General features: G+C 65.2%; 3 protein-coding genes across 7 annotated transcripts; 1 reads left to right on the top strand and 2 right to left on the bottom strand.

Annotated features, from left to right (window-relative positions):
- The first annotated feature begins 295 nt into the window (after positions 1–295).
- Positions 296–5,878, top strand: DNAJB2 (DnaJ heat shock protein family (Hsp40) member B2). Of its 3 annotated transcripts, XM_080397883.1 has the most exons (10): positions 332–492; positions 1,432–1,521; positions 2,547–2,656; positions 3,025–3,078; positions 3,227–3,346; positions 3,492–3,581; positions 3,712–3,817; positions 3,946–4,016; positions 4,249–4,470; positions 5,442–5,878. In XM_080397883.1, exons 2-10 carry the CDS (start codon positions 1,457–1,459, stop codon positions 5,450–5,452), a joined length of 849 nt encoding a protein of 282 aa, XP_080254009.1. In that variant the 5' UTR covers positions 332–492; positions 1,432–1,456; the 3' UTR covers positions 5,453–5,878. The 3 variants fall into 3 exon arrangements, with proteins under 3 accessions (XP_080254008.1, XP_080254007.1, XP_080254009.1); XM_080397882.1 differs by lacking the exon at positions 5,442–5,878 and having other exon boundaries at positions 296–492; positions 3,230–3,346; positions 4,249–5,435; XM_080397881.1 differs by lacking the exon at positions 5,442–5,878 and having other exon boundaries at positions 299–492; positions 4,249–5,435.
- A 221-nt stretch (positions 5,879–6,099) lies between these two features.
- PTPRN (protein tyrosine phosphatase receptor type N) lies at positions 6,100–18,712 on the bottom strand. Of its 2 annotated transcripts, none has more exons than XM_080397843.1 (23): positions 17,818–18,712; positions 16,053–16,103; positions 15,758–15,871; positions 15,439–15,544; positions 15,106–15,304; positions 14,601–14,925; positions 14,277–14,393; positions 14,071–14,150; positions 13,708–13,994; positions 13,126–13,212; positions 12,896–12,975; positions 12,591–12,655; positions 9,952–10,164; positions 9,628–9,837; positions 9,402–9,549; positions 9,169–9,242; positions 8,805–8,882; positions 8,552–8,671; positions 8,277–8,443; positions 7,144–7,197; positions 6,963–7,027; positions 6,786–6,859; positions 6,100–6,691 (listed from the first exon to the last, which is right to left on the bottom strand). In XM_080397843.1, the coding sequence occupies exons 1-23, from the start codon at positions 18,482–18,484 to the stop codon at positions 6,620–6,622; spliced, it is 3,453 nt and encodes a 1,150-aa protein (XP_080253969.1). In that variant the 5' UTR covers positions 18,485–18,712; the 3' UTR covers positions 6,100–6,619. The 2 variants fall into 2 exon arrangements, with proteins under 2 accessions (XP_080253969.1, XP_080253970.1); XM_080397844.1 differs by having other exon boundaries at positions 14,601–14,760.
- Positions 18,713–18,781: 69 nt separating this feature from the next.
- On the bottom strand, positions 18,782–24,068 carry DNPEP (aspartyl aminopeptidase). 2 transcript variants are annotated; one of them, XM_080397869.1, is made up of 15 exons: positions 23,964–24,068; positions 23,749–23,836; positions 23,553–23,641; positions 23,329–23,442; positions 22,914–23,039; positions 22,665–22,795; positions 22,198–22,291; positions 21,668–21,775; positions 21,355–21,432; positions 20,921–21,004; positions 20,472–20,632; positions 20,278–20,317; positions 19,799–19,900; positions 19,286–19,453; positions 18,782–18,900 (listed from the first exon to the last, which is right to left on the bottom strand). In XM_080397869.1, the coding sequence occupies exons 1-15, from the start codon at positions 23,967–23,969 to the stop codon at positions 18,850–18,852; spliced, it is 1,440 nt and encodes a 479-aa protein (XP_080253995.1). In that variant the 5' UTR covers positions 23,970–24,068; the 3' UTR covers positions 18,782–18,849. The 2 variants fall into 2 exon arrangements, with proteins under 2 accessions (XP_080253995.1, XP_080253994.1); XM_080397868.1 differs by having other exon boundaries at positions 22,207–22,291; positions 23,964–24,065.
- Positions 24,069–25,433: the final 1,365 nt, after the last annotated feature.

Below are 25,433 nucleotides of genomic sequence, written 5' to 3'. Positions count from 1 at the left end.
CGGGGAGGAGGGGGTCGGCCGCGGCCCGCAGCGCTCGCAGCGCCGGGGGCGGCCGGCGGGGTCAGTGCCCCCCTCGTCGGTGCTGCCCCGGGCGCACACGCAGCCCCTGGGAGCGGAGCCCGGGGCCGCAGGGGGGGCTCCCACCGCCTTGCGGGGCCGCTCCCTGCGGAGGGGGGGGGGAGGGGGCGCGGCAGGGCCGGGGGGCAGCGGGCCGCGGGGGCCCCGGCCAGGTCCCTCCCCGGGCCGCGGGGACGGGGACCGGGCGGCGGCGAAGGCCCGTCTCGCGCTCGAGCACGCCTCTCTATGACCTCACCCGCCTGAAAAGCGAACGCGTGACGTCACAAGGCGCCGCCGCCGCGGTTGGCTGCAGCTGCCGCTCGTCAGCCGGCGGAGCCCGCCTCCAGGCCCCGCGGCGGCCGGCGGGGGGGGAACGTGCAACGCCGGCCGCGGGCGGCCCGGGGCGGGCGGGAAGGGCTCGGCTGCGGCACTCAGGTGGGCACCGGCTCGGGGCGGGGGTGGGGGGGGGTGCGGAGGGAGGGGGGCGCAAGGGGGCACTGGCGGACCGTGGCGCACCGGGGGAGCTGCGCGCCGGGGCGGCGGGGACGGCGCGGCGGGGTCCCTTTCCGTGCCGCCGCCCCCGCCCCTCCCGGTGGCCTAGATCCGAGGTCGGCAGCCCGGGGCTGGCCGCCGGAGATGGCGGGGGAGGGGGCGGCGCGGAAACTTCCAGCAGCAGCGCCGGGCCGGGCGGTACCGGGAGCGCCGTGTTTACAGCGGGCCGGGGGGGGCGGTCCCCGGCGGCACCGCCCCGCCGCGCTCCCGGTGCCGCGCTGGGGCTGGCGCCAGCGCCGCCCTCCCTGTCAGCTGATCGCCCGAGCGGCGCGGGCGGGCGGCGAGTACCGGCGGGGGGGTGGGGTGTCGCGGCACCCGGGGGTCGGGGGGGCCTGGAGCAGCGGCATCCCGCCCCCATCCTCGGTCCGGAGCGGGCCGGCCGGCTGAAGTGCCCCGAGGTGCCCGGGGCCGCGGAGGGTCCCCGCTGAGCCCTTAATCCGCTCCAGCCGCTAAGCACCTTAGCGGGCTGCTCCCGCTGGCTCCCCCCCGGCCTGGGACAGAGCCTCCCGGGGGGACAGGAGGGGAGCTGTGGCAGCGGGGTGGACACGTCACGGGGCCGGGCGGCAGGGATCCCTGTCCCCTTGCTTGGGCAAGTTGGGAGGGACGCCGGTGCGGCAGCAGCAAGGGTCCCCGGCTGGGGCTGTGGGTGCATGCAGGTGGCCGAGGCGCCGGCAGGGTGCTGGGGAGCCGTGTGTAGGGCTGCTGCTGAGCTGCTCTCGAGGGGACCTGCGGGGTGGCTGGGGTGCCCAGGGAGGGCAGAGCAGCCCACCCATGCCCCCTCACAGCCTGCGGACCCCCTGACGTTGCCTTCCCTCCCCGCAGTGACCCCACGGGACAGCCGCACGTCATGGTGGACTACTACGAAGCGCTGGGGGTGAGCCGCAACGCCACTGCCGACGACATCAAGAAGGCGTAAGTGCGTGGCAGGCGTGCCATTGCCTGTCGGGCAGGTCAGCCTGACCCCCCCCACTACCCTGGCACCGGCAAAGCAGGGGCTCCCTATGAGCCGGTGGAGACAGGGACCAGCTCCAGAGGTGACAATCCAGCCTTTGTTTCCTTTGTGCGGAGGCCAGAGCAGGGCCGGGCTTTGCTGCTGCACAAAGGCATCTCTTGGTGGGGTTTAGTCCCTTTGTCCTTGCTCTCTGCCTGGGGCTGAAGGTGGGAGGTGGGTCCTGCTGGTGTCTGGAGGCTTCCCCTCTCTCTGCCTGAGGGTGCGGGGATGACGGGCTGGGGCGTGGGGGCTCTGCTAGTGACAGGGTCTGGGGGCCGGTGCTCACAGGGTGGGGAGCACCATGTCCCCTGGTAGGGACATGGGCTGTGTTGGTGGGTCACATGCTGTGCCCCAGGCACTGTAGGGGAGGCCTGGGGATGGACAGAGCCTCCCACAGCTGCTGTCTGGCACCCTGCTGAGGTCTCACTGCTCTCACTGGCATGAGGCATCACCAGGGGGAATAGGTGTGGATGGGTGTCACCTGGGGGTGACAGAGCTCCCTGCTGAGGGGGCTTCCAAAGAGTGGGTGAGAGAAGCAGGGCAGCCTGTGTTAACCCCAGCTAGCTGCAGGCAGGAAGAAAGGGCTGTTTGTGCTCACCTGGCCCCAGGAGACCCCCAGCAACCCCTCATCCATGCGTGCCCATGGTGGAGCCCAGGAAGGCTCCAGAGCAAACCTGTAAGCATTGTCCGGAGCCATTGCCAAGGGCAGCTAAGGTGGGCACAGGCTGCACCTCTGGGGTCATGCCACAAATATTTGCTCAGGAGGCAGAAGCAGCAGTCCAGGGAGCTCCCATTTGATGCCTGAGGCTGTAGGGTGTGGGGTGAAGCAGCCTTGGGGTGCCCCTGCCTACAGGGTCGGAGGTGTGCGATTAGAAGGGGGTTGCTGGCCCAGGACTCCCCCGGTACCCAAGGGCTGCTACATGCCCATTGCTGCCTGTCTGTGCAGGTACAGGAAGGCTGCACTGAAATGGCACCCAGATAAAAACCCAGACAACAAGGAGTATGCTGAACAGAGGTTCAAGGAGATCGCCGAGGCGTACGAAGTGCTGTCAGACAGTAAGAGGCCATGGTGCTGTCTCATGTGTCCCCCCACCCTTGAGACTGCTCACCCTGGCATGTCCTGCTGCTGGGCTCATCAGGTGGCATCCCTGGACATGCCTGGGAGGCAGCTTTACTGCCTGGCTTGTGGGGCCTGGTTACCTTCCCTCAGGACAGGTCTTGGGAGAGATGCTGGGGTGCTGGCCTCCAGGATGAGGTGTCCCCAGCGGGGCTGAGGCTTGTGCATCCTTGCCTGAGGCCCTGACTTGGGTCTGGGAGCAGTGCTGGCATGGCAGGGGCTCATGGCATCCCCCTTGGCCAGGGGAAGCATCGGTGCCCATGCCTGGCAGCCAGCTTCCCCGCAGCCCCCTTTCTTCTCGTTCCAGAACAGAAGCGCGATGTCTATGACCGCTATGGGAAGGATGGACTCATGGGGGCAGGTGAGTGGGTGAGCAGGGCTGTGGGGGTTACTGCAGCTCTGGATATGGCCCCATCTGAAGATCCAGTGTGGGTCTGTGACCCCAGGGCTCCCCACACTTGGGTGTTCCCATCCAGGGCTCTTCTTAACTCTGAGCCTCTTCCCTCCAGCAGGACCAGGGGGGTCCAGGGCTGATGCTGGGGCCCCTGAATTCACCTTCACCTTCCGCAGTGCTCACGACGTCTTCCGGGAGTTCTTCGGCGGGCGAGACCCCTTCGCCGACTTCTTTGGTGTGTGTGGGGCATGGGGGTCCAGGGGTGGGCTCAGGGGCAGAGCACATGGCTGGCCCCAGCTTGGGGGTCCCCACAGCAGCGCCCTGCTTCTGGCTTGCCAAGCTGTGGGAGCAGTGCTGATGGCGGGGGCCCTGCCTTTCAGATGAGATGCTGCCCTTCTCTGAGCTGCGAGGACCTGGCCCCCGGCACCATGGGGGTGGCCACTTCTTTTCCCCCTTCCCAGGATCCTCAGGTAGGAGATGCTGCCAGTCTCTACCCAGCAGAGTAGTCCCAGGACACTGCATCCCCCTCTGCAGGGTCCATCCCCTGTCTTTCTTGTGTCTCCCACCCCCTGGCACTGACCTTGTTGCTTCCTTCTCCAGATTTCTTTGCCTCGTCCTTTGGCTCTGGTACCGATGCAGGGCTGGGCTTCCGCTCCGTCTCAACCTCCACCACCTTTGTTAATGGCAGGCGCATCACCACAAAGCGGTGAGGGCAGTGCTGGCCCACCTCATCCCCATGGACCCCCTCATCAGCAGATCTTGGACCCTGCAGCATGCCACTGTGATGCTCAAGCTGGCTGGCCCTTGACCATCCACTTGTCTGTCTGTCTGCAGGATTATCGAGAATGGGCGGGAGCGGGTGGAAGTGGAGGAGGATGGGGAGCTGAAGTCGATCCACATCGATGGTGAGAAGTGGCATTGCAGACCAACTTGGGATCTGGCAGTGCCACCTCCAAGCACCCTTTCCCTTTGGGGCGTGCTGCATCCAGGCTTGATTTTGGGCTGAGCCCTGGCTGGCCTGGCTTTGGGGATCTGTCAGGGAGGATTCTTGGGGTGGGCAGGAGTTGCTGGGACCTCGTGCCAGCTCTGGAGTGCTGGAGCAGACGTGACCCCTGTCCCCTGCCCCTGTTCCCACAGGCGTCCCTGATGACATGGCACTGGGGCTGGAGCTGAGCCGGCGGGAACAGCAAGCCTTCCCCAGCCCACGGCCCCCCTCGCCCCCGCCGCCCACCTCGCACCGACCCCCAAGCTCCTCACCAGTCTGCCTCTACACGGACAGCGAGGACGAGGATGAGGACTTGCAGCTGGCCATGGCCTACAGCCTGTCTGAGATGGAGGCTGCAGGGCACCACCAAGCAGGTGGGCATGGCCCCGGCACCCTGCCGGAACCGGGGGGCAGCCCTGGCACCTCATCCTCCACCCACAGAGCCCGTGGTCCCCAGGGGGGGCCGGAGCGGGAGCTGCGGGGGGCCAGCAGCCCTGCCACAGCGGGGCACGAACCTGCCCCCAAAGCAAAGCAGTGGCACTGCCCCCTGCTCTGAGTGTGGGGCTGGGGTTGTGTCCCCCTCCCCATGGGGCAGGGAGAGGAAAGGGTAGGTGGGGACTTGCTGCCTGGGACTTGGCTCCTGCCTGCCCCAGCAAGGGACGAAGTCCCTCCTGCCCTGCCTCCTTGCTGCTGCTCAGGTGGGTGGGTGGCTGGTGGCACCCTGGGGTGGAGGGGCTGCCAGAGTTGGGGGTCATGGCTGGAAGAGCGGCCCTTGGTGGGATCCCGGGAAGAGGGACAGCTCCTTGCCCTGGCTCCTGGAAGCACAGGATGCCCACGGGCAGGTGTGTCCCGGCTCTGCCTGCTCCTCTCTCCCCGCCTGCCCAGCAGAAGGGCAGGGGCCCCAGCTGGTGCCTCCCTGCCCGCTGCCTGCCCCTGCCCAGGCTGCGGAGTACTGGGTCAGGCTCTCCCTCCTTGCCAGAAGGGGTGTGCACGTGGGTTCTGCTTGGTGCCTTGTGTCTGTCTCTCGCCTCTGGATGCTGTCGCTCCTGCCTGTACCCCCTCCTCCTCCTCTGTCCCCCCCCCCCCCCCATCGCAGAACCTGCCTGGTCACCCCCTTCCCTACGCCTTGCACACCCTGCAGGGCACTGTCCCTCCCTGCTTCCCGCAGCAGTAGTGACCCTCAGTGATGCTCACAGGTGTTCCCACCCTCACCATTGCCCACGGTCCTGCCTTGGCTCTCCTCCTCTTTCTCCTGGGACCTTCCTCCCTCCCTGCCCTCCCCAGCCCTAGTCCAAGGAGGGTTTCACAGATGCTGTTGTGTCCCCCCCTCCGCTTGTCTCCCCAGGTGTGTTCTGAGGCTGCTGCGCCCAGGGACCGCGCACGCCTGCTCGCCCACGGAGGCTCTCCCAGCCAGGACTCCGCTTTCTCCCTGCACGGCCACCCCCTGCCACCCCCTTCCCCCAGCACCCTCTGGCTCCGTGGGACGCGGCGGGGTGGGGTGGGGGGCATGACAGGGCTTACAGCCAAGCACTACCAGGGGCTGGGGGGAAGATGCCCCAGACATCACGAGGGCAGGGGGAGGGTGGGGATGGGGGGCTGGAGGGGAGGGGGCTGGAGGGGGATTGTGGTAGATTAGGCTGCGGGAGGTGCTGGCAGCAGGCAGCGAGGGGCAGCACTGCTGGGCGCAGCCAGCGGGGCTGGGCTCTGCCCCCCTCCTTGCTGTAGCCCCCCCTCTCCATGACCCCCTTCTGCTGACAGCTGTCAATAAACCTGTTTGCAGTAGCTACTGCCTGTGGGGTGTCTCTGAGCTGGGGGCTGCAGGGGTCCCCCCTATCCTTCCCTGCAGGCAAGGGGGCGGGGGGCGCGGGGCAGTCCCAGCTGCACGTGTGCAACAGTTGTGGCGTACAGGCTGTGCTCCTGGAGGGATGAGGGGGAAAGGGGGGAACTCCTTGTACCCCCCCCCATACATACACAGTCAGAGGCCAGGCCTAGCTGCAGCTACACGAACGTGACACGAGAACTTTATTCACATCAAGATACAAAATTATATTTCTCTAGAAATTTATCTTCTGCTTGAGTGATGAGGCAGGGAGCACACGGAAGGGACCTGGGCCTGCACCAGGCCCCCCTGCACCCAGTGCTCCCCCCAACCGTGGGGGACCCCTGCCCGCTCCTGCCCCCTCCCCTCCATGGGCACTGGGAAGGAGCTGACACGGGACCGGCTGGGGGGCCCTACGGCCAGCTCCCAGCTTCAGCACCTGGTCCCCTCCTCCGCAAGGGTAGGGGACACAAGCCCAGTTCCCTCTGCAGTGGCAGCAGGGGCAATAGGCTGTCATGCCCTGCACGCAGAGGGGCTGAGCCCTGTGTCCCTGGGGAGAGGGGCAGGGGGGGCTGGGGCAGGGGGACAGAGCCAGCAGCACAGACAGCATTTTACAGGGAGAGCAGCCCTATGAGCAGGGCAAGGAGAGCGCGAGAAGCCGGGGGTGGGTATGGGAGAAGACGAGAGGGGAGAGCTTGCTGCCATCACTGCGGCAGTGCCTTCAGGATGGCATTCACTTCCTCAGCCACAGCTGTCAGCGCGAACTCAAACTGGTCCTGGGGGAGCAGAGGAGGGGGGCATGAGCGTCCCCACCAGCCTGGCCCTGGGCTGTGCACGCTCAGGGAGGGGATCCCCAGATTGAGGAGGTACCTTTGTCTGCACCATGCCAGGCCGCTGGTCTCGGATGTGCTCCAGCGTAGCAGCTATGTCTATCTCCTTCACCCCTGGGGCAGAGGGGGAGAAGGATGCTGGCAGGGGGCTCCCCAGGCCGAGCACCTGGCCCTGCGCCCCCTCAGCAGAGCAGAAGCAGCACTGCCCTGCACCTACCTTTGGCCATTCGGTTCAGGACCATGTCAACAAGGATGTATGTCCCGGTCCTGCCTGCACCATCGCTGCAAGACACAGATGCTTGGACCAGGGGGACTGACGCCAGGGACCGGTCCTGACCAGCAGATCCCAGCCTTGCAGCTGCCCCCCAGCCCATTCCCCCCTCCCTCCCTGGCAGTACCTGCAGTGCACAATAATAGGGCAGGAGCGACCCCGGTAGCACTTGTTCACTTTCCTGCAAGGACAAGAGGGAGCAGGTCAGTGTCTTGCCATGTCAGGGACACAACCGTGCTAGGTAGGCGCCTCTTGCTGTGCAGAGTCAGAGAGAGGGCAGTGGGCACCCCATGATGTGCCCCTGGAGATGTAGTGCAAGACTCCTCCTGCCTCCCCAGCGGTACCGGGCATGGGATAGGGCTGGGACAGGGAGAGGAGCCCAGCTCCTTGGGTGCCCAGCCCAGGGTGGGGAGCAGTGTCGGGACCCCCAAGGGAGCAGCTCTGGTCCGGTGGGGCGTGAAGCTGGGGCCAGGCGCCGGCAGGGCTCCCGGCATGCTCCATGCAGCAGGCACGGCTGCCAACGATCACTTTTGTGACTATGCAACTGGAGCCAGATTACTAGCTGCAAATCACAAAAATGACGCCGGCAGCTGCGAGAGAGAGACAGAGACAGACAGAGAGACAGAGAGAGAATGAGCAGGGCAGAGAGGAGGGCAACGTGCTCAGGGATCCCCCGCTGTCCTAAGCGGGGTCTCTGGCCCCGTATGGCCTGGGGACAGTGACTGGCCAGTCCCTGGCAGGAGCCCACCGCCACCCAGAGTCCCCAAGACCCCAGCAGGCACTGCCTGCAAAGCTCCTGGGAGCAGTCCCAGCCCCACAGCCCTCTCCCCAGGCTAGCCAGGGACCCACCACTGGCTGAAGGGCACAGGGAGCAGCTGGTCACAGCTATCCAAGGCTGGCTCCGGGGGTTTCTTCTTGCACCCATGGCTGGGGAGAGGGCCAGGCAGCGCTGTCCCCCATACCAGCCCCACGGAAGAGCACTTTCCTACCCTGCCCATGAAGGCTAGAGAGCCCTGGCAACTTCAGCTGGACGTTTCTTGCCCACCACGCTCTGCCGAGCCTCATCCCAAGCTGGCCAGAACCCGGTTCTTCTGCTCCTCCCCATGCACGGTGCACAGCAGTCCCCTGCCCCCCCCGCCAGCCCATGCCACAGCCCTGACCCTCATCACACCAGCAGCGATGTCCTCACCCATCAGCCCCCAGCAGCAGGGACCACTGCCAGCTCCCCGGGGGCTGGCAGGGCACCAGGTGGGCCCTCACCTGCGGAAGTCGAGGAGGGGTCGGGTGGTGGTGGGGATGCCCTCGGCCGGCCAGCTAAGGAAGTGGAACTGCGTCAGCGTGCGGGTCTCCTGCGACTGCACGTTCTTCAGGTAGAAGCTGCGCACCAGGAAATCCTCACACCAGATGTGCTCCGACACCAGGTTCACCTGCCCAAGAGAGGCAGCCGGTGGGCGTCAGTGCTGGGCAGGGAGACTGTGCCCAGGGAAACAGGGACTGGAGGATGCTCCTTGCCCCAGGCTACCAGCCACACTTGCCTCATAGATGTGGTAGAGAGAAGAGCCTTCGTCAGGCCAGTAGCGGTCACACTGCTTGACGCTGTCCTCAGCCAGCGGGCTCAGCATGACGATGACAGTGCAGCCGTGCTCCCACACCATCTGCAGGCAAGGCATGGGGGGTGTCACCGCTGAGTGACAGCCCAGGCAGGAGGGCAGCTGAGCTGCTGTGGCCCATCTGGTGGGCAGCACCCAGAGGGACCTCGCTGGGCTGACACAGCCAGGTGACGCTCACCTGCCAGAAGTCAGCAATAGTGTGGGACAGCGGCCCCTGCGTGGCGATGTACGCTGGCATCCGTGGGTCATGCTCAATCTGGAGCAGGAAAGGGGGTGTCAGACTGCATGCTCTTCGGCCAGGGGTCAGTGACGCTGGGAGGAGTGAGGGGATACTGCAGGGCGATGGGAGGGCTGGGGAGGGAGCTTCACATGCCACAGCCAGGAGGGAAATGGGTTTTAACCACATCTGAGCAATGGGGCCCGCACATTGCTCACATCCATAGCCCTCAGGGATGCTAACTCAGTCCAGCTCCACCCCAGAGCCTGGGCTGAGCATATCAGAGCGCGAGATGGCAGGGCAGAATCCCTCAGTGACCACTCACGATCGGACTGGCGTTGATAAAGTCACTGCGGGATGGGTTGCTCTCAGCTTTCAGCTTGATCCGCACGTGGTCATCTGGGAAATGGAGACCAGAGGATGTTGTAAGTGCCTGGGGCATCTGGGGGCAAACCCAAGCTGCAGCCTGCTGTGGCTCCAAGCATCCCTGTGCCCCACACCTCCCTCCTGCCACAGCCCTGGGAGCGGTTCCTGAGGCAGGGTGACTAGGATGCTCACAGGGCACATAGTCAGGGTTGCGGTTCTTCTTCAAGTTGGCTTCACTCTGGGCAATGGAGCAGATGCTGGGCTCAGCCTGGTAGGCACAGAGAGCCTGCCACTCCTTGGCCAGCCGATCCCGGTTGCGGAGGTGGTCCTCCATATAGGCCTAGGGGTAGAGGGGCAGGGGTCAGCCCAGCACGTGGGGAACAAAGAGGGAGGCTGCCACCTTGCCAGGCCAGCTCACCAGGATCATGTGTCCAGTGGAGATGTCCATGTTGGACTGGACGGGCTCCTCACACCAGGAAGGTGTGCTGCTGTGGGAGCTGGGGCTGGGCTGCGGGGCATCACTGAACTGGGATGAGACGCTGCTGACTCGCGAGGTCTCTGCTGGTGCTGCTGGTGCCTCGGCACGGCCGAAGAGAGACTTGGAAGCCATGTGCTGGCGGCACAGCTCCTGGGGGATCCCAGGAAGAGCCCTGTCCCTTGGCCACAGTGATGCTGTAGGGCAGCTCTGTGCACCCCGAGTGGTGCTGCATCCCACAGGATCCCACATCCCGCAGGGTCCTACCTGGTACTCGAAGGTGGTGTCAGCAGCACCCTCAGGCCCCAGGGCAGCCAGGCGCTCCTTCTCCCGCTGCTTGGCATGGCGCCGGAGGCAGAAGGCTGCGGAGGCTGCAATGGCAATGCCTGCTACGCATGCCAGTGTGATGAAGGTCAGCAGCACTGAGTGGAAGCCTTCCCCGAAGCGGGACGGGCGTGAGTAGGCAGCAGCCTCATTTCGCTGGGGACACAGCCAAGCAGGGGTTAGCAGTGGGGTATCTGCACGGGGCGGAGATGGCTGGGGGAGGGGGTGTGTGTGCAGACAGAGACCCCATTCTGCACCACATTTGGGGCTGTTGGGGGTTAAAACAGAGAAAGGGCACTCGGTGCTGCACTGATGCTCCCAGTACCCTCAGCTGGGCTGAGCTGGTGTCTGTCACTGGGGTGAGGTATGGTGCACCCACTAGCATGTCGCACGGGACTTTGATCACACTGGTGTCCCTGGGACTGCAAGAGGAGCAGAACCTGGCCAAGTCCAGGCAGCAGCAGCCTGGTGCTCCCCTGCTCCCAGCACCCAGGGCTGCCCACCTCCAGGGCAGGCAGTAGCTGCATGGAACTTGGGTTCAGTGAGCTCCTGCCCAGCTGGAGATCAACAAGGGCCAGATTCAGCCCAAAGGGTTAATGGCAAAGGATGGGCCACTGCAGTGCTGGGTCCGGGACAGCAACTGCTGCTCTCAAGGGACTTGCTTAAATGGGGCTGGCTCTCCCCTGTAGCCACTGCTCCACAGCAGAACACAGGGGATGTGGTGGCATTGCCAGAGGCCTGGTGGCCTCCCAACCGCAGTGGCTGAAGGACAGGTCCTCCTCATCACTCTCCTCAGCTGGGATACAGAGCAGCCCCTGCCACCTTGCAAGTAGTGCCTCCAGGGCTCCCTCCCTCCAGCTGAGGGGGGACAGCCCGATCCACACCAGTCCCATGCTGGGATGGTGCTGAGCCCTTACTGGATGAGACACCCCCCACCCCAAGGCTGAGACCCCCCAGGGCCTTGTCCCAGAGCCACCGGTGATCGGGATGCTGCCATGTCCCCACCTACGGCCAGGTCCTGGGGCAGCACAGGGATGCTGGGGCACCACCAAATACCCCGTGCCCAATGAGGTGCCAGAGCCCAGCATTACCTCACTGCCATGGCCTCCCATTGGCTACGAGCCTGATGAGGTTACCGAGGGAACACTGCATCATCGTCACCTACGCCATCATCATCATCATCGCCCGGGGATGCCCTGCCCCAGGGGTCCCTGCTGCGGCCTGCACCCCAGCCTTGCCAGCCCCAGCGGCCAGTGTGACTGTCACCAGGGCCCAGCCCTGCAGCCAGGGGCGCCCACCAGGGCCAGCACCCCCCAGCTCCCCAGGGCACCCAAGCAGGAGCAGCCCTGCAGCCCCTGGAGGTGTCAGAAGGTCTGGCGATGTCAGCAGGGCTGGGAGAACAGAAGGGACCTGCCCCCTCCCACGCCGGCCGGAGCTCTGCTGTCCCTGTGCTGTCCCTACGTTCCTCCTTCCCCTCCTTCCCCAAATCTTGCACTAGCTCCATCAAGTTCAAAGCCTAGGGTGGGTATTGAAGGAAAAACATAAGCTGGTCTCAACTGGGGAGTTCTGTGCAGAAGAGGGCTTGCAAAGCTGCCTCAGCCTCCTCTGAGCTCCAGCTCTGTCATCTCTGCCATCTCTCCAGCTCCTGCCCCTTGCCACATCAAAAGGCATTGCCATAGCGACGCTCCACATGTTGCTGATGGAGACAGGTTGTCTCGGTGGCCAGGCCACCCCTTCTCCATGGCCTCCTCATTCTCCAAGGTCCCCCTTTCCTTCCTTCCTGCCCATGGCTACGGCCACAGGGCAAGAGGGTGGGAAACAGGGACCCTGGGTCAGAGACGTGCTGCACCACTTCCCCTCCCCAGACCGCAAACCCGGGAGCCAAGCTCTGTATGCCATCTCCAGCCCCTGCTCCCCCCGCAGGAGATTGTTCCCGTGTGTCCCCAGAGAAGCATGGGGAGGAGGTGGCCCTCTCTGAGCAGATGGCTCCTGCTCCATCCCTGCCTTCAGCTGTTTTGCCATTCTCTGGGGGCACGATGGCATTTTGCCTGCCTAGCCACAGTCTCTGGGGTTCTCTAGGCACAGCTCAACACTGGGGTCCGGGCGTCGCAGCTAAGATGGGGTACACAGGCTGGAGAGAAGTGAGGGTAAAGATGAGCCCTGCAGGGTTCAGCCTGTAGCCCCCTGGTCTGGGATGGAGGAGAGGAAAGCCTCTGGGAGACACTCCCAAACTGCCTTCGAACCCTGTGGAGCTTTTGTTTCGGGAAGTGCAGAGTGCCCTGGGAGAGCAGGCAGCTGGGCAGCATCATGCTGCTGGGTGGAAGGGGGTCACACAGGAGCAGTCCTGCTCCAGCCTGTCCCAGATAAACCTGAGTCTGTCTCCAACACAGCAGCCCAAACACTGCCCAGAGCCCTCTGCTTCTCAGCCGCCACACAGACCCACAGGGGCAGCTCACTCATGAAGACCCCTGCGCCCCGGGGCTGGGGCACAGCACGCTTCCCGGCTCATACCCGGCGGCAGCACCCCCACTGCCCTGTCCCCGGCTGCCCCAGCCCTGAGGGACAGGCATGCTCACTCCTACCTCTCCCACTCCTGTTTGCATGATCTTCAGGCCCAGCTCTGCTTCTAACTCTGCCTTCACTTGCTCTGTGGATGGAGAGGAGATGGTCAGAGGAGTGCTTCCCCTCCACCCAAGAGACCCTCCCAGAGACAGAGCCAATGGATACCCCTGACAGCTGCCCACCCCACACCAGCTTCCCAGTTCAGCCAAAGGCACTGGGATCTATGGTGGGAGCCTTGCCTTCCCTGTCCCTGGGAAGCAGCACCCCACAACTGGCAGGGGGGCATAAGACGGGAGCAGGCCTGGGAGACCCTTTTCCAACTCACCAGCCTGGCTGGCCACGTCTGCCAGTGAGAGGTTCTGGGGGTTCTGCCGGATGCGGAAGGTGAGTGCAGGGCCCACAACACTGCCAGGGAGTGAGGGGACACCGTGTGAGACCAGGAAGCACAGACACCCCCATCCCCACCACAGCCCAGTCCCTCCAGAACTCCTGCCCAGGGTGGCTGTGCACGGCCAGGGCCGTGGCAGCAGCACCCCACGACCCCACTCCCCTCACCTGATGTTGATGAAGCTGGCCGTGGAGAGGTGGAGGTGCTTGGCGAGGAGCTCCAGCAGCCGCACACCAGCGGCCAGCCCCAGGGGCCTGCAGGGACAGTGGCTGGGTGAGGAGTGGGTGGTGGGTGAGGAGGGAGCCCATGCTCGCCGTGGCTGGGGAAGGGGAACAGGCAGGCTCAGGGAGTCCCACACATGCAGCAAGGGCTGTGCTGGCTGCAGGGGTGTCAGGATAGGCAGAAGGTAAGAGCATGGGAGGTGGTGGTGGTGGTGATGATGGGAGTGAGCTAACCCCGCCGTTGCACATGAGCATGTGGAGGCAGTTGTGCATGCACACTTGACTGAGCCCATCCCAGCCTCCTGTCCCGCGGCAGCAAGCTCTGGTCTTAGTATGAGCTGAGAGACGAAGGCTTTAGGATGGGACAAGGGCTGCAGGTTAAGAAGGGATGGAGGAGCTGACCCTACCGGAGACCTGACCCTACCAGAGGCTCAAACAGGCTCAGCTGAACACATGGAGCTGCTGCAGCTGGCAGGATACAGACCCTTCCCACATGCACAGCCCCTTGCCCAGCCCCTGGGCTCTCACTTCTGGTCTGTGACGATGTAGCCATACTCGACTGGTGGCCGCATGCCCTGCTGCGCTCCACTGTCCTTTGCTTCTGTGTAGCTCTTCTTCTCCACCGCGATCGACTTCCCGGGGCTGAGCGCATTCCCACTGTGTCCCTGCTGCGGCTCGGCCCAGGGGGCTGGCGAGGACGCTGCCCTGCCCCTCAGCCTGTCCTCTGGGGAGCTGCTGGCTGGGACTTTGAGGGGAGGCACTGTGGAGGAAGGGGGCACTGGCTCCTCTCCGTGCTGCATATCCCCTTCGGTCACCTGGAGGGAGGGAAAGGGAGGAGCTGAGACGTCTTACGGAAGCCCTCGGGCGCTGCCCCTTTTCCCCCCATCCCACCTGTGGCGCGGCACCTCCTCCAGCACCACCCTGCTGCAAACCCACCCGTTTCACTGTTGGCACTTCGGGGCCAGCAACACCTGGGAAGGAGACAGACAGAGGTCCTGCAGCACTCACCCCGAGAGGCAACAACCCCTACCCCTAAACAGCATGTTGGCACCCACCACTGCCAGTCCCTCCCTGCCCCATTCCTGTGTCCTGCTCACCAGAGCTCTGGAGTAGCTGGAGGAGGGTGGAGAGGCTGCTCAGCTGCTGGGTGCTCAGCTCTGGCAGCCCCAGGCCATAGCTGGCCAGGAGGGAGGCCAGTCTCTTCAGAGCAGCATCTGCAAGAGAGGGAAGCATCAGGTCAGGTGCTTGGCATCCACACAGGGACCACGGGCCAGGGATGCAGCAGTCAGGACAGGTGGGCAAGGGGGATATGCTGCCCGTGGGTGTGAAGCCAAAGAGGAGGGAAAGCCTGAGCCATGAGGAACGTGGCTGTGGGGACAGGATAGGTATGAGGGTTGGTGCCTGGCCGGAGGACATGGTACCCGTCTGTGCAGGGGGTGGCTGGGCGGCCAGAGGTGCTGGCTGCTCCCTCTCCTCCATGTCCATGTAGTCACTGGGGAGCCGCAAGCTGTGTTGGAGCCTGGTGCTGGCAGGGTCTGGGTGACTGGCTTTCTCTCTGGGCAGGGAAAGCATGCCCAAGTCCTGGAAGAGATGCCCCCCATCCGTTCCTGGCTGCCTGCCATAGGAGGGCACAGGCCCAGCCCCAAAAAGGGCCTGGGCAGGGACCCGGCCCAGCAGCGAGGAGGTCTCGGGGCTCCGCCTGGCTGAACTGCCGGGGAGCTGGTGAGTGCCGTCCTGGTAGCCAAACTGCAACCAAAACACAGAGCTGCCATGGTCAAACCCCGCAGGGCCCCTGCCACCCCATGGCAGGGCACCCCAGAGCCAGGGGACACCCCAGAACTGGCAGGAGGGTGCTGGGAGCGCAGCAGCCCCTTGCCTGTTTCTACCTTTCCACTTGCGAGAAGGGGACTTGCCCCCATGGTTTACCTTGTGGTAAGAGTAAGGGTTGAGCAGAGCCTCTTCATAGCCCAGCTGGGGTGGGGAGGGCAGCAGGAGGTGCTCCAGGTACCGCTGCACCAGCGGGGAGGGCAGCAGTGGTGGGGGCTGCTCCAGATGCTGAGCCACTGGCAAGCTGTGTTCTGCAGGGAGTGGGGGTCTCCGGGGGGAGCCACGGAGGGACAGGAACCTCAGAGGCAAACAGTGTTGGGGTGACTCACCTGGGTAAAGGGGAGGTCCCCCCTCCAAAACCTCATTTGGGGGATGAAGCCCTTGTCACCCTGCTGGGCTCTGCCCGCAGGCTGGTGGCTGGTGCTGCCCTACCTGTCCCTGGCCGCCAGCTCCAGAGAGGGTGGAGGGTGGAGACGGGGGATGCGCTCCATCTCCTGCGAGATCACATACTGGGTGATGCCATCCTGCCAAGAGAGCCCTGCCACAGGAGAGGGCTGTGAGAGACAGAGGCGGCCTGGGGACCACAGAGCAAGCAGATGGGAGGCCACCCTGCTGTCCAGGCGCTGTGTCCCATGGCCTGGGTTTGGCCCCACTCATCCCAGAATCAGCTGGACCCCAGGCAGCCCTAGCGCCACTAGGCAATGCAGTCCCCACCAGGCCGCAGTAACTCCCCCTATGCTCCCTCCTTCACCTTGTGCCATGAGATGCCGCAAGACATCCTGCAGGCGCTGGAGCACGGGAGAGGTGACCTGGAAGTAGGGTCTGTCCTGCACGGAGCCCACCTGGCACTGTCCAAAGAGCCCATCTGCAAGAGAGGGGAGGTGGCACAGCCAGATGGATGAACACCCTAGGGTGAGGGTTTCTGGACACAGCCCCACTTTTCTCCTTCCATGCCCCTCTGCACTGCACCCCAGAAAGGCAGCCCTGTACCCTCCACACTCCCTTGGGAAAACAGAAGGATCCCTGCACCCCTGCTAGCCACTTACCCTGCACGCACACCTCCTGGGGGGAGCACAGCCTCCGGTCAAACAGGCAGCCTGGGACAGACAGACAGAAAGACCAGTCAGGACAGCATCCAAGGGGGGCTCCAACGGGGTTTGCTCATCACAAGCTGTCTGGGGACACCCACTCTCCAGGAAAGTGCTGTAGCAGTGCAATGTGGTGATGGGGGGAAGGGGGGGGGGGCACAAGCTGATAACCAAGAGCAGGGCCTCAGTGCCAGCCTTCCCCCCCCCCCCGAAGCCAAGATCTGAGCTGTGTACAGAGCCTGTCTCTGGCTCTAGGGAGCAGGAGGAGGTCTGGAGCTTTTTGGGGTGCTAACAGTTAGGAAGGAAAGACTGAGCGGACAGAGACCTGCAGGACTGCATCTGTTGCCCTCACACATGTAGCACTACGAGGCAGGGACACAGCCCTGCACCCTATGACACCAGGGACCCACTCTCCCTGCAAGAGGGACCCCCAAAGCATGCAGAGGAGGGTGGGGCTGGGGGTGTGTGGGGGGTGTGTCTCTCCACGTCCTTCGGGGGGCAGCACTTAGCCAGGGGGCGGCTTCCCCCTTCCTCTCCCCCCCCCCCCCTCGGTCCAAGACCGTCAGCAGCGAGACGGCAGCAGGCGATGACTCAGCCCCGGATGGCAAGGAAGGAACGAGAAAACAACCGGGGGGAGGGGAGGGAGGGGCCCGCCGAGCCCGCCGCGGGGAAATCCGGCAAGTGGGGATGGGGCTCCCCGAACCCGGGCACCCACGGGCCAGCTCGCCCCAAGGCGGGGGCCGACCCAGGAGCGGGGCACAGGACACCGCTGCCGAGGGGCGACTCCCGGGGGGCGGCGGGAGCGGGGGCCGGGCCGGCGGGGCCGGGCTGGCGCTGTCCGCGGTGCTGAAGCGGCTCCGTCGCCTCCTGCCGGGATGCCCCACTCCGCCGGGCGGGGCGGCGGCCGCGGGAGCTCCCCCGGGCAGGACGGGGCTCGCCAGCAGCCGCTCTGACACCATCCTCGCCCGCCTGCTCCCGGGAGACGGCGGGGCACCCGCGGTGCGGCCGGACCCGTCCCGGCGGTCCCGGGCCCGCCGGAGGACGAGGGACGCAGCACCCCCAGGCGCCCCGTAGTGAGTCAGCGGCCGCCGGGGCCGTGCCGTACGGTGAGGGGGGGCGCGGGGGAGGGGAGGGGGTGGGGAGGCTGCAGCCCTGCTACCGGCAGCGGCACACGGGCACCCAAGAGCCCCGGGTAGGGGCCGCACGGGCCGAGCTGGAGAAGAGCAAGTACACCAGCCTGCTCTCGTGTCCTGGCCCGAGCCACGCTTACCGGTGGAGGGCGGCTAAAGGGCGCCGGGGTCTCGGGGGGAGCCGGCTCTCAGGGCCGCTGCCCGAGGCTCCCCATCCCTGCGGCAGCCCCTGGCACCCGCTCTGCCCCGGGCAGGGTCTCTAAGCGAGCACTGCCCTGCTCCCGTCCCGTCCAACCGGCCCCGGGGGGGGACAGCGCCAGTCTAAGGGGCGCCCTAGGGCCAGCACCACCACCGGCCCGGCAGCCACAGGAGAGCGGCGCCCCCCGGTGCCAGTGACGCACTCACGGTGCCGCTGCCAGGCTGCCCACTCCTGCTCTCCGGCGGGGTCCAGGCCTGCCGCTGAGCGCCGTGACAGCACCCACGGCAGTGGCGACAGTACCAGCCGCGGAGCTCCCTGCCCCGCCGCTCCCGGGAAGCGCCCCCCGGCCCCTGCGCTGCCCAGGGCGCCGCCCTACCCGGGGTCCCGGTCTCACCATGCGCGGCGGTGACGGTAGCGGAGGCGCCTCCGTCCCGCAACAGCCCGCGGCCGGCCAGGAGGAGGAGGCAGAGGAGCGCCCGGAGGAGCCGCCGCCCCATGCTCCGCTCACGGCCGCACCATGGCGCACCCGCCGGCCGCGCCCCCGCTGCCGCCGCCAACCCGCACCCCGCCGCGCCGCGCGCCCCGCCCACCGCTGCCTCCCCGCCAATGGCGCGCGGCCCACCACTGCTACGCCACGCCCCCCGGCGCCGCAGCCACTCAGAGAGCCGCGCTGCTCTCCCCTGGACGTGAGGCTCACGCCCCCCTGTTATCGAGCGGAGCCAATTACGTCGCGCCCCGGGGGGAAGACGGCCGACTACGGCGCCAATCGCAACCTCCCTGGAGGCGAGCCACGCCTCCCGGGGGTGTGCCATTGCGCCCGCGGCGCCTCCGCCAATCACCGCCTGCCTCTTCCCAGCCTTACGGCCCCACTGGCTCCCGCGCGGACCACGCCCATCAAAAGAGCCCAATGAGCGGCGAGCACCGGGCCACGCCTTCATACCCCCGCCCGGCGGCAGCGCCCCGGACTGGGCGGGAGAGGGGCGGGCAGCCCCGACCCCCAGCCGCTGCGGGCAGGGCCCACCCCGGCCCCGGGGAGCACCGAGCGGCAGCACCCACGGCATGGCAGGCTCAGCCCTTCCCTTGCTCTCCTGGGGCTGTAGGCAGCCCTAGCGCTGCTGGAGGCAGGAGACATCCTCCTGGGGCAGGCTGATCCTGTTCTGGTGTTAGCTGGGACCCCCCACCCAATGCGACTCTGAGGGGGCCGCTGTGGGTGGGTGAACAAGTCCCACTCCTGGCCCCAGGGCAGAGAAAAGGCGGGAGCCACAGGAGGCCCCAGGGGACCCAGGTCCGTCAGCCCCACCTGCTACTGAACTCATGGACCACTCCACCCGCTACTGAACTCATGGACCACTCGCTGGTGAGACTGAGACAGAGATGCTTTAATGGCCCCAGGGCCGAGCCCACAGCCTCAGCCTCCCCACTGCACTCAGTCGACCACCAGGCTGCTGCTGATCGCCGGCAGGAGCTCGAAGAAGCCCTGGAACAAGAGAGGCCATCAGGGTGGGGCAGGGGGCCAGGCAGCGGGGGCTGGCAGTGGCTCCCCGTTGGGTTACGTGCATGCGGCGTCATAGGAGCTACTCGCAGAGAGCAGGACCGCGTCGCCATAGTAACTCATCACTGACTCAAGGCTAGTGCCAGTTGCCATAGGAACCATTTGGGGATGGCAGTCACCAGGGAAGGCTGGGATGCGAGGGGGCACCTCCCGAAGCAGCCAGTACTAGCGCTGCTCCAGAGGGGTAGGGAGCCCAGTGGGATGGCTGGGCTCGGCCCCAAGGTGGGGGTTGGATGGGGACATGAGGATGCAGGAGATGCAGAGCAGCAGGGAGGGGGCCTCACGCAGGATGGGGGAACACGGGGCTCACCTTGAAGAGAGTGATGCTCTGGAGTACCCCTGAGGTACAGCACATCTCCCGGATGGAGTGCATGGCCAGCTGAGGGCAGCCGATGTCCAGCACACGCAGCCCCAGGCGGGAGGCCAGGATGGGGCCGATGGTGGTGCCACAGGGTGTGTCGTTGCGCACCATGAACTCCTGCACGGGGACACAGCCTCAGCAGCTCCCCACGCTGCCCCACAGCCTCCCACATGGGCCCCCGAGCCTGAAGGGAAGCAACCTGGGACAAGAAAGCAGCACCGCCCCCAAGCCAGGGTGCAAAATCCTCCAGAGATGGGACACGCTCAGACCAGGCCCCCCCCTCTGGTTCCCAAGCCCGCTCCCCAAGGCAGCCCTGGAGCAGCAGGCAGCACAGACCCCGGCAGGGACAGACACAGTAACTGAGGGGTGGGGGTCTGGCACAGGCCCCCTCTCCTGAACCCAGGGGCAGGGCTGTGGCCCAAGCTGGTAACGTTCACAGAGGGCTCGCCCAGCTCTGCTCACCTGCAGAGGGACGCCCACGCGGGCGGCGATGTCCCGGATGACTGCTTCAGTGACAGCTGTGGAGGCATAGCGCTGGTTGCTGTTCACTTTGATGACGGGGCCCTGCAAAGGGAAGGCACCAGTTGGTGGCTCTGGAAAACACACATGTCCAAGCACTGCTGTCTCACCCCAACCCATCAGTCCATTCTCCCCTCCCTGGGTGGTCCGTGGGGATGGGGACAGCCCTGCCACAAGGACAGCCCCAGCTCAGAGCAAGGAAGGGCACCAGGGCCAAGGCTGTGGTTCCAGGCGATTAACACCAGATGTGTGGCACAGCCAAACAGTGCTGCAGGGCAAATGTCTCCCATTTGAGCACTGTTAAGCTGCACCCCGTGACTGTGCTCCAGGGAGGAGCTGGAGGACGGTGCCCGTCCACAGCATTTCATAGCATTGCAGGACAGACAGGCAGTGCCCAGCCCAGAACAAAGGGCTTCCCTCACCTTGTGGAAGGCCGGACGATGATTCTCCTCATGCTTGTCCCTGCAAAAGAGAATCAGGAGTTTCATGCTACAGCCCTCCCTCCCTGCTGCAACAAGGACTGTCCTGCCTGTACTCCCTAGGGAATGACAGGGATAGGTCCCCCCAGCCAGCAGAGCAGACTGCTCTGGCCTGTGACACTTCTCAGACTACTCACACGTAGTTAGGGTGCACAGCGTGGGCCATATCAGCACTGATCATGTAGGACTTGGCCACGGCCTCCTCAAAGGCTGTCAGGTTTTGTGGTGATGCTGAGATCCGGCGCAGCACCAGCTCCGTCAGCAAGGACTCTGCACCTTGCGCACTCTCTGACCCCACCTGCCAAGGACCACCATCAGTAACAGCCCATGTGCCATAACCCCTAGCACCACAGGGGCCAGCCGAGTGACAGGATGCTCCCCAAAGCCTGCAGAGCGGCTTCCAACCACACCAGTGCTTCCTGCTTCCCACCCCCTGCCTGAGCCATGCTCCACAGAGGGGTAAGCAAAATCCCCCTTGCCCTACTGGGATCTGGGATTTGTCTCCTGCTAGGCAGGGCTCAGGGAGAGCAAAGAACATAGAGCCCCTCCCTGTGCCAGCTACTCCACAGCTGTGCCCCTCACTCACCTCCTCGTTGTCGTAGAGTGCGATGAGACGGACATTGGGCTCCTGGGAGAGGGAGGAGGGCGCTGCACATGAGTCAATCAAGGCCTGCAGGGTTAGAGGAGAAAAGACACCAGCTGGAGTGGTCCCCATCCTGGGAAGGTCAGCACTGAGCTGCCATGAACTTCCCCAGGAGAGCTCAAAGCACCAAGGAAGGGAGCTGTGGACACACACATTGCCCAGTGAGAGCCAGAGTCACCCCTGGAAGCTGCTGGAAACCCCACACACCCAGCAAAGGGGCAGCCCCCATCCAGCCCCAGATCTTCCAACAAGCGATCCACCCCACAGGAACAGGCCTCCCTGCAGAGCCTTGGCTCAGCCCACAGCCCTGCTAAGCTGAGCAGAGGTGTGTGGGGGCCATACCGCTGCTTCCAGGCTCCTTTGCCCCTTCAACTCACCTGCAGGGCGCAGTAGCAGCTGTGCAGGTTGTCCAGGCGTGGGGAGAAGATGAACTCATCGAAGGCACCACCCAGCATCTGCAGGCAGAGAGCCAGGGAGAGCAAGGCACAGGCTCTGGGTCACCAAAAAGCACCTGCCACTGGGTCCCCATTCCAGTTCCCTCATCTCTGCCCCTCAGGAGCTGCCTCCTCTAATTCCACTCAGCTCCTAGCCCTGGCACGCCCCAGGCAGAGGAAGCGTGCCGGGTAAAACCTGTGCAGTGCCAGCCCACAGGCTGCGTGCAGGCACAGGGACACTCCTGCCCTTACTCACCGCTGGCTGTGTATCCGCCAGGCATAGTTCCAGCTCCACAATCTGCTCTGGTTTCACCCCCAGCTGGGGGCAGAGCAGAGAAAGCAGGACAGGGCTGTGCCGCTCTGTCTGGGAAGAAAGCAGAGCGGCGGGCAGAGCAGGCAGTGGATGGCAGGGGATGGCAGTCCTCCCTCCTACTAACACATCCTGTGTTCATGGCTCCACTTTGCACAGGACAGCAGGGTCATTTACAGGGTGCAGCGAGGGGCTCTCTGCCCCCTCTTCAATCCCCCCTCCCTGCCCTGTCTCCCCAAGGAGGCTGTGACAGCTTTAGGGAGGTTGCACCCCCTTCTATACGATGGCTACAGACCAGGGCGGGAACAGAGAGATGGCTGAGCAGACACATTGTGTACACAGCTCTGGGGCAGAGTGGAAGGTTACTATCAGTTCACAAGAAGGGGAAAAGGAACCTGCTGGCAGGTCCCTGAGGACTGGAAATCAAAGTCGACAAGTGTGAGGTCCTAGCAATTGCTCCTGGTAGTCCTTGTTACCTGGCTCACCTGGGCTGCAGAGTTGCAAGGTGTGGCCTCCATAAGCACTTCCTTTTCCAGCTCCTCCTGCACAACAGTGGCCAGAATGGGAACCCTGTGGGGAGGTGATGCCATTAGCTCCCAGGGTTTTGGTCACTTCTCTTGCTTGGGTTACATGCAACCAACCCTTCCTGGGGTGCCTGCCTTGCTCCTCCAGGGAGCAACTGCTGTGTCAAATGGAGCAAGGACACACATCATTTCAAGCACAGATCTATCGTGCCACCTCAGGACACCCCAGTGTCCTTTCCCAAGTCCCAAGCTTAGAAGCATCTCCTGGGAGGGCTCTATGGGGCTAAGAAAAGCCATTGCAGACCTCTCCACTGTGATGAGCGGCTGGCAAAGGGAGAGAGCTGAGGCTGGGCACCACTCCAGCTGGGTCCCAGCCCTCCTGAGGGCTGACCAGGGGTCGGGGACAAGCCAGGCCTTACAGGTGGTGCTCGGTGTTGGGCCCAAAGTTCTCATTGATGCTGCGCTGCAGATGGATGGCCAGGTGGGGAATGCGGAGGATGGGCCGCTCCACATGTACCAGGCGCTGCTCCAGGCGCCCGGTGGCTGGGTCCTGAAACACAAGGAAGACTGCTGGGGCCAAGACTGCAGGGCTGAGACATTGCAGTAGGTCCCACTCTGGGTGAGGGTCGTGAACCCAGAGCTAGGGGCACACAGCTAGCCCAGCTCACCTTTATAATCACCCTCCCGGCCACGGTGAGGTCACGGTCAAACCAGGTGTTCCAGATGCCCCCTCCATAGGTCTCCACGCCGACCTGCACTGTGCCCACCTGCCCCCGTTTAGAGCATCGCTTCACCTGGGTGAGAGCAGAGGTGTCACCACTGGCACTTACCCAGGGGTAACCGGTGGGGACTGGGCTGAGCCCGCCAGCGCAGGGCACTGCGAGGTGCTCTGCAGGACAGGGCACGCAGAGGCGATAACAGCAGGCGGGCCAGCGCCGGGGGTCTGCATGGGCTGCTCTGGGCAGCAGACGGGGAGGCGCAGGCAGCCGCAGCGCTGTGGGGCACAGGGGGAGCCAGGGCAGTTTTTCATTGTGGAGAGAAACTGGGGGGCGCCGGGGGAAGGCCCCAGCCAAGCGGCCTTACCCTGAGGCAGGGGCTGTCGGTGTGGGCCCCCAGCAGGCTGAACCCATTCCCGGGCTGGAACTGGCCACCCACGGCGAAGGCGATGAGGGTGGAGTAGTTCCTGGTGACGAAGTACTGCGGGCAGAGGGCAGGGGTGAGGGGTCAAGGGTGAAGGCTCAAAGGACCCGGGTGAGGGGTCAAGGGTGAGGGCTGCCCGCTGCCCGCCGCCCCCCGGCCGGGCCCACCTTCTGCGCCGGCCGCACCTCCCAGTGCTCCGTCTCCTTCAGCTCCTGGAAGCCGGCCTGCAGCAGCCGGCTGCGGCACTCTGCCACCACTGCGGGGGGAGAGCCGTCAGGGGGCCGCACCGAGGGGAAGGGAAGGGAAGGGGAAGGGGAAGGGGATGGGGATGGGGATGGGGAAGGGGGTCTGGCGGCTCCTCACCGTGGTAGGGCGAGGGGCTCCGGTTCACGAACTTCACCAGCTCCTGCGCCGCCGCCTGCGCGGCCTGCTTCGAGCCCTGCGCCGCCACCTGCGGGCACCGCCGTCATGGGACAGCGCCGGGACTCGCCCCCCACCCCAGGCCGGGACCCCCGGGGGCCCGGGGACCCCCCCCCCCCAACCCCGGCAGAGCCCGCCCCGCGCCGCCCGCCCGGTACCTGCATGGCCGCCGCCGCCCCGCCCCGCCGCTCCGCCCGGCGCGCCCCCTGCTGGCGCGGAGGAATGCGCTCGGGCGGCCCGGGAGCAGCACCCGCACTCTGCGGCCCGCAATCCGCACCCTAGCACCTTGCACCTGCACCCTGCACTCTGCAAATCCACACCCTGCAACCCGCACCAGGTACCCTGCACCCTGCACCTACACTCTGCAAATCCACACCCTGCAACCCTCACCAGGTACCCTGCACCCTGCACCTGCACCCTGCAAATCCACACCCTGCAACCCACACCAGGTACTCTGCACTCTGCACCTCGCACCCTGCACCCATCACCACGCAATGCACACCCTGCACCCTGGTACGGAGCCAGACAAACCCAGAGCCTGCCAAAGTCAGTGCAGAGCTGGGGGGGACCGGGTGGGTGGAAGCCGGACCCAGCCAGGACAGGCTGGGGTGGGTGCCAAGGGGCAGGGACAGGCTCCCCAGGGATGGTCACCCGGTGCCACCCCGGGATGCCCTGATTCCGGGCACCAGGTGAGTAGGGGCTGCCCTGAAACAGGGTCTGACCTGCATGCGGCTGTCCCTGCACTGCCCAGGGGTGCAAGTGCATGGGAACACACATGCTTCCCAAAGGCTGGGTGGTTTTGAGGCAAGTCACTGGTGTAAGCCGAGCTGCAGCCTGCCACCCACCCTACCCCACCCCACCGCTGCTCCCCTGCCTTGGCACTGCCCAGCCCTTACACAAAACAAGGCACAAGCCCTTGGTGTCATGTTGAGGACTGATGTCCCAGAGCAACAGCAAAGCACAAGAGTGCTGGGAGTTGGCATGGTGGCAGGGCAGTACCCCAGTTGGCTGCCAGCCCCCGCAGGAGTGCAGCCTGAGCACATTGAGGAGATGGTACCCCTGGGCCTCACATGGATTGGGGTGGCTCCTGACCTTGGCTGGGTCCCCTGCATGGGCTGGGTGCGGCAGTGGGGTTTTGGGTTTCCATCTGTGCTTATGCATCGTTTCCCAGCAGGATCCTGTGTCTTCCCAGCAATGGGTGTGTGGCCTTAGGAGGGACATAGTAGCCTGTGAGTGCTGCATGGGGACCAGGTACTTGGTGCCAACCAGATTCCCAGCTCCTGGGTCACCAGTGTGGATACGCTCTTAGTTGGAGATGCTGCCCGTGTCGTAGGGACTGGAAACTGGCAGTCCTGTTGACCCTGACCCTGGGACCTGTCGTGTCGGGAGCTCGTGACAGCTCTGGATTTATGCTCCCAGCCCCCAGCACCTGCCTCTCCCCCCTGCAAAAGGAAACAAGCACCCCCACCACCTGGCACCCCACAACCAGACAGCTGGAGGGTCTCCATGTCAACCACAGAAAAACACAGGGCCAGTGCCCCAATGAAACGGGAGTAGGCTGGAAGCAGGTGCCCAGCACCCTGGGCTGGAGCTGGGCTACATTTGCCCCCTGCCCGGCACCCTCCTGC

Source organism: Falco punctatus (assembly GCF_963210335.1).
Source record: "Falco punctatus genome assembly, chromosome: 8".
Classification (NCBI taxonomy): domain Eukaryota; kingdom Metazoa; phylum Chordata; class Aves; order Falconiformes; family Falconidae; genus Falco; species Falco punctatus.
Note: the sequence above shows the minus strand (reverse complement) of the source record. Positions and strands in the feature narration are given on the sequence as shown.

What these genes read in the sequence shown, in the direction of transcription:
- DNAJB2 (XM_080397881.1), top strand. Translation starts at nt 1,457, where the DNA reads ATGGTGGACTACTACGAAGCGCTGGGGGTGAGCCGCAACGCCACTGCC. An exon ending in GTACGAAGTGCTGTCAGACA is followed by an intron (nt 2,657 to 3,024) that starts GTAAGAGGCCAT and finishes TTCTCGTTCCAG; the next exon opens with AACAGAAGCGCGATGTCTAT. An exon ending in GGATGGACTCATGGGGGCAG is followed by an intron (nt 3,079 to 3,226) that starts GTGAGTGGGTGA and finishes TCTTCCCTCCAG; the next exon opens with CAGGACCAGGGGGGTCCAGG.
- PTPRN (XM_080397843.1), bottom strand. Translation starts at nt 18,484, where the DNA reads ATGCCGTGGGTGCTGCCGCTCGGTGCTCCCCGGGGCCGGGGTGGGCCC. An exon ending in TGCAAACAGGAGTGGGAGAG is followed by an intron (nt 10,165 to 12,590) that starts GTAGGAGTGAGC and finishes CTGTGTCCCCAG; the next exon opens with CGAAATGAGGCTGCTGCCTA. An exon ending in CAACCCTGACTATGTGCCCT is followed by an intron (nt 9,243 to 9,401) that starts GTGAGCATCCTA and finishes TCCATTTCCCAG; the next exon opens with ATGACCACGTGCGGATCAAG.
- DNPEP (XM_080397869.1), bottom strand. An exon ending in TGGCGGATACACAGCCAGCG is followed by an intron (nt 21,433 to 21,667) that starts GTGAGTAAGGGC and finishes CTCTGCCTGCAG; the next exon opens with ATGCTGGGTGGTGCCTTCGA. An exon ending in AGAGCATCACTCTCTTCAAG is followed by an intron (nt 18,901 to 19,285) that starts GTGAGCCCCGTG and finishes CTCTTGTTCCAG; the next exon opens with GGCTTCTTCGAGCTCCTGCC.